Genomic DNA, 13,266 nt, shown 5'->3' with positions numbered 1-13,266 from the left:
TGAGCGGACATAGTATAACGCTCTAGATTTGGGCCATATTGGCGTTCAGGTCTTCATGAGCCTCAGCTGGAGATGCTTAGAAGATGCTAGCTGTGTGAGAAGGAAGCTCTGGGGCAAATCAGGGTTTCCTTAGCATACACAAGGTATTATCACAATCACCTTAGCAATGGTCAAAAATACCTAGGCAGAGGGACTAGTGTGAGAAGGAAACGAAGCTTAGGACAGACCTTAGCAATGTTTAGACAAGGTTTGAGGAAATCCGGAGAGAGCAAAGCCAAAGGAGGAGAGAAAGTTCTAGAAGGAGGGTGCAGGGTTGGCAGCATCAACCAGAAGAGAGAGGCCAAGTGAGGTGGGTTGAATAACAGCCTACGGATTTGACCACAAGGAGCCCTTCATTTTCATACTGAAAATTGTCTTTTAACTTGTCTGCATTCCTATAATTATAATTCAGGTTAAAAAAATTTTTCCATAGGTTTTGACCATCCATATGTCTCTTGTGAATTATGTGCTCTTATCCTTCATCCCTTTATCCACTGAAAATGGCATTTATTTTTTCCTTTATAAGACTCTTTAGGTTAAAGCTTTACCTGTAATATGTATTACAAGTATTTTTGTCATTTGGTTTTCAGATCTCATCTCTAGTAACAGCAGCAAGTGTATGTGTGTGTGTGTGTTTGTGTGTGTACATATATAATTTAGGAATAAACTTTATAAGGATTATGCAGAGCATGTGAAGAATACTATAAAACCTTGCTGAAGTATTTAAAGATCACTCGAATAAATGGGGAGAAATAACATTGTTACATATTAGAAATATTCTTTCCAAATAAATATATGGAATTTTGCCAGTTTCAATTAAATCATCAAAGCCACAAAAAGATGGAGACATCTTGCCAGATTGGAGAATCTTAGATACTCTTAAGCAGACAAATTTAGAAAAGAAGAGCAGTGAAGGGGCACATCCACTTTCAAGTATCAAAATATATTCTGTTATTCTGCAAATTATAAAACAATATGATACTAGCACCAGAACAGATAAAGCAGTGAAAAGAAGAAATAGTTTAGAAACAAACCCTAGGATGGATAATAATTCAGTGTATGCTGAAAGTTACATCACAAGTCAGGGGGACAGAAAGGCTCAATCAAATAAATGCTGCTAGGCCAACTGGTTAACAGTTTGGGAAAAATTGTGAAATCAGACCCTATTTAATGATACAACAAAACAAATTTTTAAAAAACCGAAGAGTTTATACATAAAAAATGAAGTTATATATTAGAAAATGAAGTAAAAGAACAATCAAAACCAAAAGGCAACCTATGGAATGGGAGAAGATATTTGCAAATGACATATCTGATAAAGGGTTCGTTTCCAAAATATATAAAGAACTTATAAAACTCAACACCCCAAAAATGAAAAAGCCAATTAAAAAATGAGCAGAAGATGAAGTCCCAAGGCACGTACTGCATGGAGCACTGGGTGTTATACAAAAACAATGAATCGTGGATCACCACATCAAAAACTAATGATGTATTGTATGGTGACTAACATAACATAATAAAATAAAATTTAAAAAATAACAACAAAAAAAAATGAGCAGAAGACATGAATAGACATTTTTCCAAAGCAGACAGACAGATGGCCAACAGACACATGAAAAGATGCTCATCATCACTGATCATCAGGAAATGCAAATCAAAACTACAATGAGATATCATCTCACACCTGTCAGAATAGCTAAAACCAACAACAATGAGAATCTTTGTGTTGGCAAAGATGTGGAGAAAGGGAAACCCTCTTGCACTGTTGTTGGGAATACAAACTGGTGCAGCCACTCTGGAAAACAATATGGAGGGTCCTCAAGAAGTTAAAAATAGAGCTACCCTATGATCCAGCAATCATACTACTAGGTATTTACCCAAAGAATACACAAATACTAATTCAAAGAGAGACGTGCACCCCAATGTTTATAACAGCATTATCTACAATAGCGAAGTGTCCATAGAATGATGAATGGATAATGATGTGGTATATTTATATATACAATGGAATATCAGCCATCAAAAAGAATGAAATCTTGCCATTTGCAATGACATGGGTGGAGCTAGAGAGTATTATGCTAAGTAAAATAAGTCAGTCAGAGAAAGACAAATATATGATTTCACTCATATGTGGAACTTAAGAAACAAAACAAATGAGCAATTAGACAAAAAGAGAGAGAGAGAGGCAAACCAAGAAAACAGAACCAAGAAACTATAGAGAACAAACTGATGGTCACCAGAGGGGAGGCGGGTGGGGGATGGGTGAAATAGGTGATGGGGATTAAGGAGGGCACTTGTGATGAGCACTGGGTGTGTAACTGCTGAATCACTATATTGCACACCTGAAACTAATATTACACTGTATGTTAACTAATTGGATTTTAAATAAAAACTAAAAAAAAAAAATGAAATAAAAGAAAATATAGGTGAGTTTGTGGGGTTTTTTTTTTTTTTTGGATAGGGAAGAACTAGCTATTCAAAATACATGGAACACAATCATGGGTAAATTAGTAATAGATTCCACTTTAGCAGTGAAAAGCTTTGATGAAGCAAATAATACTAGTTCCTAGAATTGTCACCTTCAATAGTTTATCTAGGGTAAATAATCATGAATGTCCATAAACATTTAGCTGCAATGATTTCATTATAGTATTATTTATAATAGTGAAAAATTGCTAGCAAACTAAACGTCCCACCATAAAGAATTAAATTATAATACGTTTGTGTCACAGAATACTGTATTTGCTTTACAATGGTTGTATAGAACAGTGGCTAATAAAGTGGGTATGATAATGTTGCTCTTTGAAAAGAGCAAGTTATGAAAGTTATGCATGGTGTGAGGCCCATTTTTGTTTCAAAACAAAGACACTATATTCAAGGGGAAATTTTTGAAATTTTAATAGTCTCTAGATGGTGAGATTATGGGTGATTTTTATTTTCCTCTACTTACCTGATTTTCATATTTTCTGTAATGAAACATTGTAATAAAGAAAAAGAAAAAGCTTTTCAAAATTAAGATGACAGAACTGGGGGTGCCTCGGGGGCACAGTCAGTTGAGTGGCCGACTCTTAGTTTCCTGGCTCAGGTCTTTCCTCAGGGTCGTGAGATCCAGCCCCGTGCTCAGCGTAGAGTCTGTTTGGGTTTCTCTCTCCCTCTCCCTCTACCACACCGCAACACTCCCCCCCACCCCGCTCTCACTCTGTCTCTCAAATAAATAAATAAATCTTAAAAAAAAGATAACAATTGATTGCATTTCTATGGAAACTGACTGAAGTAAAATGCTCAGAGGTGCCTCAAAGAATGTGTCCATTCTTGTCACTAATATTTGTTTACATTTAGATATATTACCTAGTCACTCAAATGTTAATAATAAAAACCAATGTTTAAGCCTGTTTATAATTTCAGTCTTGCAAGTTATGATCTAGTCTTAGTCCGTTTGGTCCGCTATAACAAAATGCCATTAACTCTGTGGCTTATAAACAACAAACATTTATTTCTCACAGTTCTGGAAGCTGGAGAGTCCAAGATCATAGTGCTGACAGATTTGGTGTCTGGTGAGGGCCCACTGCCATGTTTTTGTTATGTCCTCACTTAACAGAAAGGGTGAGGAGCTCTGTGGGGTCTCTTTTATAAGAGCACTAAGCCCATTCCCCAGGGCTCCACCCTCATGACCTCATCACCCCCCAAAGACCCCCACCACCTCCCAATATCAGCACGTTGGGCTGTAGGTTTCAACATAGGAATCTGGGGGGAGGTTGGACACAAGCATTCAGTCCGTAACAATCAATATTCGAATGAGGTGGTAATTTCTCTGTTTTTGAGGGTACCCACAGATGGACTACCTCCACCTTTCCTAAGAACTGTTTGGTGCAATGAGATGCACTTTGACTGCTTTTAAATTAATGAGTTATTTTCTCGTACCCAGAGTTGCTCATTCCAGATGCTGGTGCCGCTGCAGAGAGCAGGAGACGGTGGGATGCGCCAGCTCCTCAGACTGAGCTAGAGATGATGACAGCAGGTGACATCACCTCTACCTGCACCACTGTGCCCGGGGGTGACTCCACACTCATTCGGTCTGAGTTGCCAGCACGGGGAGACAAGGCCTCAGATGCAGCTGTGTTCCTCGCGCTCACCCTGACGCCATAGTTCTCTTTTCAGTACAATCCCCATAGATTTGGTATCAAATATCTTTCCAAGATAATGTTTTGGTATCTCCCTCACCTCCTGAGAAACTTGCCTGCTAAGTATCCTAGACAACTGACCACTCCAGGTATGAGAATATAAAGGAGGAAAGATCTAGAATCCCACTTTCCTTGTGGTTGAAGGAGATTGTCTAAAGAAGGGCAGTTGGCTTGACTTGCCTTCCAAGCTAGCCCAATCACTTCCTTGGAATTCCTTGGAGGGGTTGGTTTTTTCCATGAATAAAATCCGAATTAAGATAATAACTATCCCACAAGGTTTAGAGTTAGCAGTGCAAAAACACATACAAAGTTGCTTTGTAAGCCAATGTACTATTTTAAATGTTAAGAGTGTTAAGAATATGATGATATTTCCAACCCAAATTCCTCCATTTACATTTGAGCTTCTGGCATAGTCTTTGCACAAGAGAAGTTCACAGCAACATCTGGGTGTTATTTTTACAGGTGGTGAGGATTTTTATTACTTATTTCCTACGTTTCTCTTGATAACATGGGGCTGGGGGAGAGCTAAAATGTATACCCATTTTATAAATTGAAATATGTAAGTAAATCACTGCCATTTATAAGTGTGTGGACTGACTTACGTTTATACCATTATGAAACACTGAAGCCCCCAAACTTGCAAGAAGGGGCTTGCAAACATAACAATTTAATCCACCGTAAGCCAATGAGACAATAAGACCAATTTAAAATAAGCAAGTAGAATAGAAAATTTAACACACTGAAGTGTTGACAAAGCAAGTCACTCTCATACCCATTAGCCATGTGACATAAGTCACTAAACTTTATCTCCGTTTTCTTGCTGGTAACACGAGGGGTGGGATTAGGTTACCTCCAAGGTTCTCACGTTTTGTGATTTTATAAGAAGTCAGATGAAGTATTTTTATTTTCAGTAACACTGTCTCCTCCTCAGGTGGCCAAAGGACGGTGACCGAAGGCATTCCAGAAAATAGGAGACGGTGGCAGCACGAAGTGCCAGGAGCTTTAATGAGCGCTTTGGCTGCAGCACGTCTAACAAGTAGCTCGTTTTCTGCCCACGAAGGCGAATTGGGTATGCAGTTTATTTTTAAGAACATAACCAGTCCCCTGAGGAATTTTGTCAGAGACCTGTAAATGCGGAAAGGGGATAAAAATACCTTCAGCCTGGAGAGAGAACTGGAAAGGGCTGAGCCTCTTCGGAAGCTGATTCGCTTTGTCCAAGCCTGTTCCAGATGCCACTAACAAACCTCGAGCTTCCCAGAAGAGTGGGGTAATTTTCTTTAATAGGATCAGTTGACAACTGATGAAAATAAGTAGGGCAAGTGGCTTTGTAGAAGGTAAGCAGGTACTACTTAGCTCTACCTGACGGTATATTTCTGACAGCTATTCAACAGACTCAAATTACTATTCCATAGGCAGTGAAAATACATCATCGTAGAGTTTCTTGGTTTGGGGGAGGGTTGTTTTTTTTTTTTTGTCTCTGACTTTTAGCAAGATGATGCTTGTGTTTATGGGAAGCCAGCCATCCTTTTCAAAAGTTTGAGGGAACTCACGTCACAGGGGGAGTTGGTCTTCGGAAGGTGCAGGTGTGCCCTGCTACAAGGAAGGTTGCCGTAGGCAGGCAGGGATAGAAAAGGAGCAGCTGCACAGGTGCGCGCTTAGGGACCCGTGTTTCAGGAACGCAAGATTGAGGCGACAAGGAGGCAGAGATACAACCTAGGTGTAACGGAGGCTGATAAGTACTTACAAAGTAAAGGAACAATACAAAAATATGTCCCACCCTGAGGATAATGTAACAGAAGTGCCTGACGATTGCCCCAGAGTGAGTCTGCCAGCCTGTGAAGCCTAAACTTCACAATCGTGAAATCTTTGTGAAAGTTGCGTCTTCCAAGAATGTCCAGAAGAATGAATGTATCGGGTGGGGAGGACTTGCAGATACACAGGCCTGTGGCAGACACTAAGAAAACCGGTTGGACTGAAATCTAGGAGCAGGAGAGGGGGCCAGAGTCCCTGAGCATACGAAGTCCTTTGAAACCCTTCGGTCTTATGACTTCTATCAGTTATCACGCTGTTGCTGAAAAATTAAGAGGAGAGAGAGGGAGAAAGGTAGAAACTGCCCTTGAGACTCTCTTTCCAGTACCTTCAAATTACAAAAAGCAGTGTATTGTCTTTACTCCTTTCCCTTCTGTCCTGAGATGAAAGCCTTGTCCCTAAGGATGGGGCTGGAGGCGGTAAGGAGGAAGCTTTGGGCTGACTGTGCTTGGTCCGGAAGCCAAGGGCTGGGATCCCAGGCCAGGTTATCAAGACACTGAGGTGGGGACATACTTGGTGGCTATGATGTTTCTTCTTGCGTTTGTCCCTGTGATTCTTGGAGAGAGTCATAGAAAACTCTTCATTTGGTCTGTCATGCCAGATTAACTCATTCATGAGCTTGCTGTATTTTTACATGGATGGCTTTACATTGGGCATATATGAGCAACTTATCTGTCAAGTGAGATTGGAAATAGGAATTTGCCTCCACAGGTGCGTTCAAAGCAGAGTGCAGATGTTTTCTTTTACAGCCTGCCCCGGTGCTGACACCCCTCCCGCCCCAGCTGAGCTCCGCCTCTAACTGTGGTTGGCCTCTTGACTTCCTGTCCCTGGTCATCTTTTCTTACTTTAGCTCTACCCTTTGCACCCCTGCCGGATAATCCTCCTAAAACGGACCAAATCTCTTTTCAGCTTAAAATCCTGCAAAAGATGCCCTCTTACCCTCAGGATAAAATCAGTCTCTCTGCAGACTCTGAGCACCTTGAAGATTGGCGTGGCCCCTCGCAATGCCAGGCTTGCTAGCATTTCTCCACCAGCAGATAGTCCTCCCTCGGATTAGAATGCCTGCCTCTTTTTGCCAGGATAATTGCTCCTGCAAGATTTCCCTCTGACAAGCCTCCTCCCATTTCTGTCACTATGTGTCATGGTGGGTGGTGAGGTGGTGAAGGGCAGGTACTCTTCTCTCCCTGCTTTTCCCTGTACTACCCGACGGGGCTTTGTAAATGGGTCTGGAATGACATCGATCCTTAAGTGTTCTTTTGCACGAGTGAGTGGAAGACCCTGTAACTATATTAATATGCTTCTCTTTAATCCAAAAAATTCTAGGAAGTCCTCAAGTTTGTCTACTCTCTCCCTGCCTTTTCTGTTAGCTGCTTCTGACAATTTCATATTCAGTCTCACACTCAAACTCATTCATGCTCCAATATTTGTTAAATGCATGAAATAGTGACATTTTATCACTATATTTATCATTTAAATTCATGTCATAAAAAGATGCAGTAGTGAGTTTATTTCAATTTTTAGTGATTGCTATGAAAAACCTGGATCTCAGACTCTTGCCTGTGTCCCCACTGATGGGGAGCCTCAGTTTTAAATGATTAAGAAAGATCTGAGCATGTTTCCCTTGCATCCTCTAGGTTTGGCTTTGCTGCTTAATACCCCACAAGACACTGTAATTCTCTGATCATAAAAATAAGCTTCACTTTAATTTCTGATTCTTATTATCTTTCTTCCCCATTAGACTGTAAGCTTACGAGAGCTTTGTCTTGATTACCACCCTGTTTCGTCTCTCTCTCCCTAGTGCCTAGAACTTAGCAGGTGGCCATTGTTTTTATGAATGAACATAAAACCATAGCACGTTTTTAGTATTACTTTATGCAGAGGCATGTGATTACCAATATTCGTATTGCCATCAAGTTGGTAAGGGAAATTATAATGTGAAAAATAATTCTTATGACTGTGTAGAGTTTTCATGAAGACTTCCTGTGTGTGTAAGTTTTAATAACTTTGATTGCAAGTATAATAGACACAGTTTATAAAGGCTTTCAAGGATTAGCTATGGTCATACATTTAAGCATTATTCATATGTCCTTCATCACTGTTTAGCTTAAACTTCCAACTCCTTGAAAATAAATTGCTTTCATGCTTCGAGCCCTGCATTCCATTAAAAAGTGAAACTTTATCAACTACCTATTTAATTTATCCTAACTTTAAGTTTAAAATAGCAAGACTTTGTAAAATCCTTTTCAATGACTTTAACTAGTAAAAGCTACACTCTTGAGATAAGGACAAGTATTTTTTTTTAATGTGTGCATAATTAATTCAGGTCAATAATTTTGTTTATAGTTTAACCACTCCAAGGGGATCCTTGGTGGGAAGGTAACCTCCATTTTTCTTGTGTAAGTTTTCAGGCCACATAGTTGCCCTGGTAACATCATAGATGCACATCCAGATAACAGCTGATTTACATTTCTATAGTTAGCTATTCATTCTTTCTTCTATCCTGTTAAACAAAAAAATAAAAGCCTCCTAAAATTGTCTTCCTAAAACAAGAAAACAAAAACTATGATTCCCACACCAAGTGGAATACTCAGGCTGCTATTAATTAGCCAGACTACCTCATAGATGAGATATATCAATCAATTCATTTATTTTATAATGCACTGTAGGAAATAATATAGGCTATGATTTGGGATGACACATATTGATTAAAAATAGGTAAATATTTAAGTACAGCGTGGTAAAATTTCGTCTTGTAGGTATGTGCATGAATAGTCAGTTTACCAAAAAACAAACAAAAAATAGCCACACTTTGTTTTTAATTGCATCTTTGGAGAAAAGTTCCTATTTCTAATCCCACTTGTTAGCAGAGGGTAGGGATTTTTTTTCCTGGAGACTAATGTGAAACACGGTTTAGCCCCCTAGGAACCAGATGGTTGCAGAGTGCATGTGGGCAAGGCAGATTCTGGTAGGTTACCAAAATGAGCATAGTCCTTCACTCTTCCCTGTATCCCTGCCCTTTGCAATATGACTTCGTAGCTCCTCCACCATTAAAAGGCTTTTTCCCCCTCCCCTTGAATCTCAACTGGCCTTTGTGATTTGTGTGCATGAGGAGGATGGAATTGAAGCAGTGGTGTGCCAAATCTGAGTATTTAAGGAGCTTTTGCTTTTTTTTTTTTTTTTGGAAACCTGTTTCTCTCTCAACTAGCTCCATTTGGCCCTGCTGTGAGAGACCACTTGGACAATAGAGACAAGCCATCCCAAGAGGCCACAGTAGGCCAGCCAGCCTCCAGCTGGCCTGGCAAGTGACTGCACGTGCATGACTGGGTCCAACCGAGACAGGAAGAGCCAGCCAGCTAAGCCCAGCCCAAACTGCCTAATGGCAGAATAGTGACCTCAATAAATGGTTACTGTTTTAAACCACTAAGCTATGTGGTGGTTTATTCTGGAAAAGCTAACTAATATAGACATGTGTAGCAAAATTCCCAAAGTGGGAGTCAAAAGTAGGCTAGACATAGACTATGTAGACATAGTTTTAAAGCCAACTTCAGAAGCCAGCATTATTAATTCTTTTGTGAACTCTTTTAGTTTTTGAGATTTTAAGAAAATCTGTCTCGACGTCGCTCTTGACTGCACCAAGGTTGAAGTTATGTAGGAAGAAACCAGACATATTCTCTGTTTTAATGGAAACAATTCACAGGCTTTACCTTCATGGTTGATGTCCAGTACAGGATTTGGGGTATATACCCCTCATCATGTGTATAGGCTGGGAGGCTTTAATCTCTCTGTTATTTCTTTAACAGTGGGAACATTAGAACAATGGCTTCCTAAAGAAGATGAGGGGAATATGGAAATGGCCTCTGGCATTGAAGTAGATGAGGAACAACCAAGATCTGACGATGATGATACGTAAGTAGGTCCTGTCCAGATACTTGAATGGAGCACTGGTAGAGAGTTAAAATGCTGTTGCTGAGATATGGACAATAGTCTTAGACCTAGCTGAGGAGACCAAGTTTTACTCACACAAGGGTTTGTTTCTGGGCTCACTTTTCTTTCCCAATGGCATTGTTTCCTACCTCTGCATGAGTGATATGCTGTCCTAAATTACTGTGCCTTTACCATATCTTTTGGTATCTGGTAGGGCTAGTCCCATACCTGCTTCTCGCCTCCGTATCTTTTTCTTCAAAATTATCTTAGCTGTTGTTGCCCTTTACTTACCACATACATCTTTGCATTTTCTTGTAAAGGGTCATGAAAAACTTTGTTAGGATTTTGAGAATGACATTACATTTGTTGATTAATTTATAGGATTTGCCATCTTTATGATCATAAATCTGAACATCCATGAATATAGTATAGCTCTGTTTCTCTTTATGTCTTTTAAAATATCCTTCAGCATTTTTGTAATTTTATTCACAATAGAGATACCACTTAACTTGGTTGTTGTTGCTATTGTCATTATTGATGGGGTTGTTTTTCTTTTACTGTGTTTCAACTTGGCGACTACTGGCATATAGAACACTATTGATGTTGTATCCTGTAACCTGACTGAAGTCTTTTATTAGTTCTAAAATTTGGAGTCCTTTGAATTTTAAAAATTTTATAATTTACTTTTTAAATAGGTAATATACTCACATGGCTTCAAATTCAGAAGTTACCCTCTTTTCATAGTCTTCTTGCTATCTCTTTACCTCAGCCACACAATTCCCCTTCCCAGAGTCAACCAATCGAATATGCCTCTTATGCACACTTCTCCTGAGGAATTCCATTAAACTGTAAGCCAATATGTAGATCTTGTGTATGTGTGTGTTCTTTTTCTTTTTTTATAGAAACAGTTTCATAGCGTACATGCTATCCTGCAACTTCCTTTTATCACTTACCACTGTAGCCTGAATACCTATCATAATATACAAATAGTAATATACATGCAGTTTAAATTCCCAGGAAAGCCAAGTATTAGGTCGAAGAGTTTTTACGTTTGTAACTGGATATTGTCAAGTTATCCTTCACAGAGGTTACACCTATGAACGCTTCCATTGACTGAGTATGGAAGTGCCTGTCTTCTTGCACATTTTCTTGCTTAGTGTGTTACCAAACATGGATCGTTGCACAATTGATTGGTTCAAAATGATGTTTCAGGTTAGTTTTAATTAGCATTTCTTTTTTGAATAAGGTTGTCTTTCCATATGCTTAAGAACCATCTTTATTTCCTCATTGGGGACAATTTATTCATAGCCTTAGCCATTTAAAAAATTAGGCTACTAACATTGTATTGATTTGGGGAACCTTTTGCATTTTAGGGAAATTGATCTTTTATCTATAATATGACTCTAGAATATTTTCCCCAGTTTTTTGTTTGCCTTTTGATTTTATTTATCGTGGCTTGTGCCATGTAGAAATTTCTCATTTTTATCTAGTTAGGTTTACCGATTATAAGAAATGATGTCAGGATTTTTTTTTAGTACTTTTATGATTTAATTTTTATTTAGTTAAATAATTTATTCCTCTTGAATTGCACTCATATTAAAATGCAAAGTGTGACTCCAACTTTACTTTTTTCCAAATAACTCCTTACTTATTCCAACACCATTTATTGAAAATCTTCATTTTTGCTACCCATTTGAAATGCCATTTCTATGATATGCTACATTTTTATATGTACTTGCATCCAATTCTTATTCTTTTTGGGGTAATTACTGTATTATAAACATATTGTTTATAATATGAATTATTATTTTGGAGGGCTAGTTCCCTTAAATGCTTTCCTTTTTCAGTATTTTTCTATCTAGTCTTGCTTGTTTATTTTTCCATATGAACATTAGAATCAACCTGCCTAGGTTGATTCTAGGATAAAGGAGGGAAGGAAGGAAGGGAGGAGAGAATTTTCTCAGGCTGCTTCCTGTCAGTAGAATTTTGGAGTCCAGCAGTCTCTTTTCAATTGGGATTGTCCGTGTCCCTTTTGGTCCAAGCTGGCTATGTTTCTGCATATATATTTCTTTCGAAAATCTTGTAGGTCTCTGCAAATCTTACTGGGATTCACTTTATTAGACAAAAACCAGATCCACAAATCTTTTTTAGACAAGTGCTTCTCTGTCTTGAGCTTTTGCTTAGATTCTGAGGGACAACACCCTTAAACTCCCTGGAAACCCTATTGTTTGATAATAATTTTGACATTCATCCACATTGTCCTATGTATCGATAGGTCACTCCTTTTTATCGCTATGTAGTATTCCTTATATAGATATACCACAGTTTATTTACATATTCACCTATTGATTGATGTTTGGATTGTTTCTAGTTTTTGGCTATTATAAATAAAGCTGCTATGAATATTTATGTACATGTCTTTGTGTGGACAGAAATTTCATTTCTCATGAGTAAAACCATAGGAGTAGAACGACTGAGTTGTGTGGCAGGTGAATGTTTAGCTTTTAAAAAAACTGCCAAGCTATTTCCCAAAGTGGTTGTGCCATTTTATATCCCCATGAACAGTGCCTAAGTGTTCTAGTTGCTCTACATATTTACCAACACTTGGTATGGTCAATTTAAAAAAGTTTAGCCAATCTAATGGGTGTGTGTGGTGTCTTGGTAGTTTTTGAGTCATAGGCATTATTTATATATCCTTGCTACCAGTTCTCTGTTAGATATCTCTATTTTGTCAATATTTTCTCACTGTCTGGGTTTTCTTATTCATTTTCTTAATGGTATGAGTCAAAATTTGAAGTTTCTGACTAATGCATTTTTTACTCACCTTCTAAAATTGGAAATTCCAATTTACTTGCACTTTGGACAGAGACTATCATCTGAATTTTAGTGATTTAAAAAAGTTTATTGGGACTCCCTTTGCTATTCAGTACAGTGTCAATTTTATGATTGTTACACATGTACGTGAAAATATGCATATTCTTACTATTCTGGGGGTATGTATGTTCTATATAATTATCAAGCTTAAAACATTTTTTTGTTAAACTGCTCTATAGCTTTTTTTTCCCCTTTATCACTTCTGGATGGAAGTACATTAAGATCTTCAACTGTGTTTGTGGCTTTGATTATTTCTTCTCATATTTCTATTTCCTTTTGATGTACTTGAAATAAGTAGAAGCCAAGTTCTAATTTATAATTGTTATATCAGTTTGGTAGAGTATCTCTCCCTTTTTACATTATGTATTGTAATTTTTGTCCCTATTAAAGCTGTTTGCCTTAAATTCTTTTTTGTTGGGATACTGACATTGCTATTCCA

The 13,266-nt window shown here is 38.2% G+C and overlaps 1 protein-coding gene across 1 annotated transcript in view; it reads left to right on the top strand.

Annotated features, from left to right (window-relative positions):
- NEK5 (NIMA related kinase 5) overlaps positions 1–13,266 on the top strand; it is a 54,334-nt gene that overhangs the window by 35,641 nt on the left and 5,427 nt on the right. Inside the window, exons 19-21 of the mRNA XM_078069956.1 lie at positions 3,965–4,093; positions 5,152–5,289; positions 9,830–9,935. Coding sequence (XP_077926082.1) covers positions 3,965–4,093; positions 5,152–5,289; positions 9,830–9,935 — 373 coding nt within the window. The remainder of the gene's footprint in view (positions 1–3,964; positions 4,094–5,151; positions 5,290–9,829; positions 9,936–13,266) is intronic.

The sequence above is a fragment of the Halichoerus grypus genome, chromosome 4 (assembly GCF_964656455.1).
Source record: "Halichoerus grypus chromosome 4, mHalGry1.hap1.1, whole genome shotgun sequence".
Classification (NCBI taxonomy): Eukaryota; Metazoa; Chordata; class Mammalia; order Carnivora; family Phocidae; genus Halichoerus; species Halichoerus grypus.
This window is presented reverse-complemented; position numbering and strand designations above follow the sequence as displayed.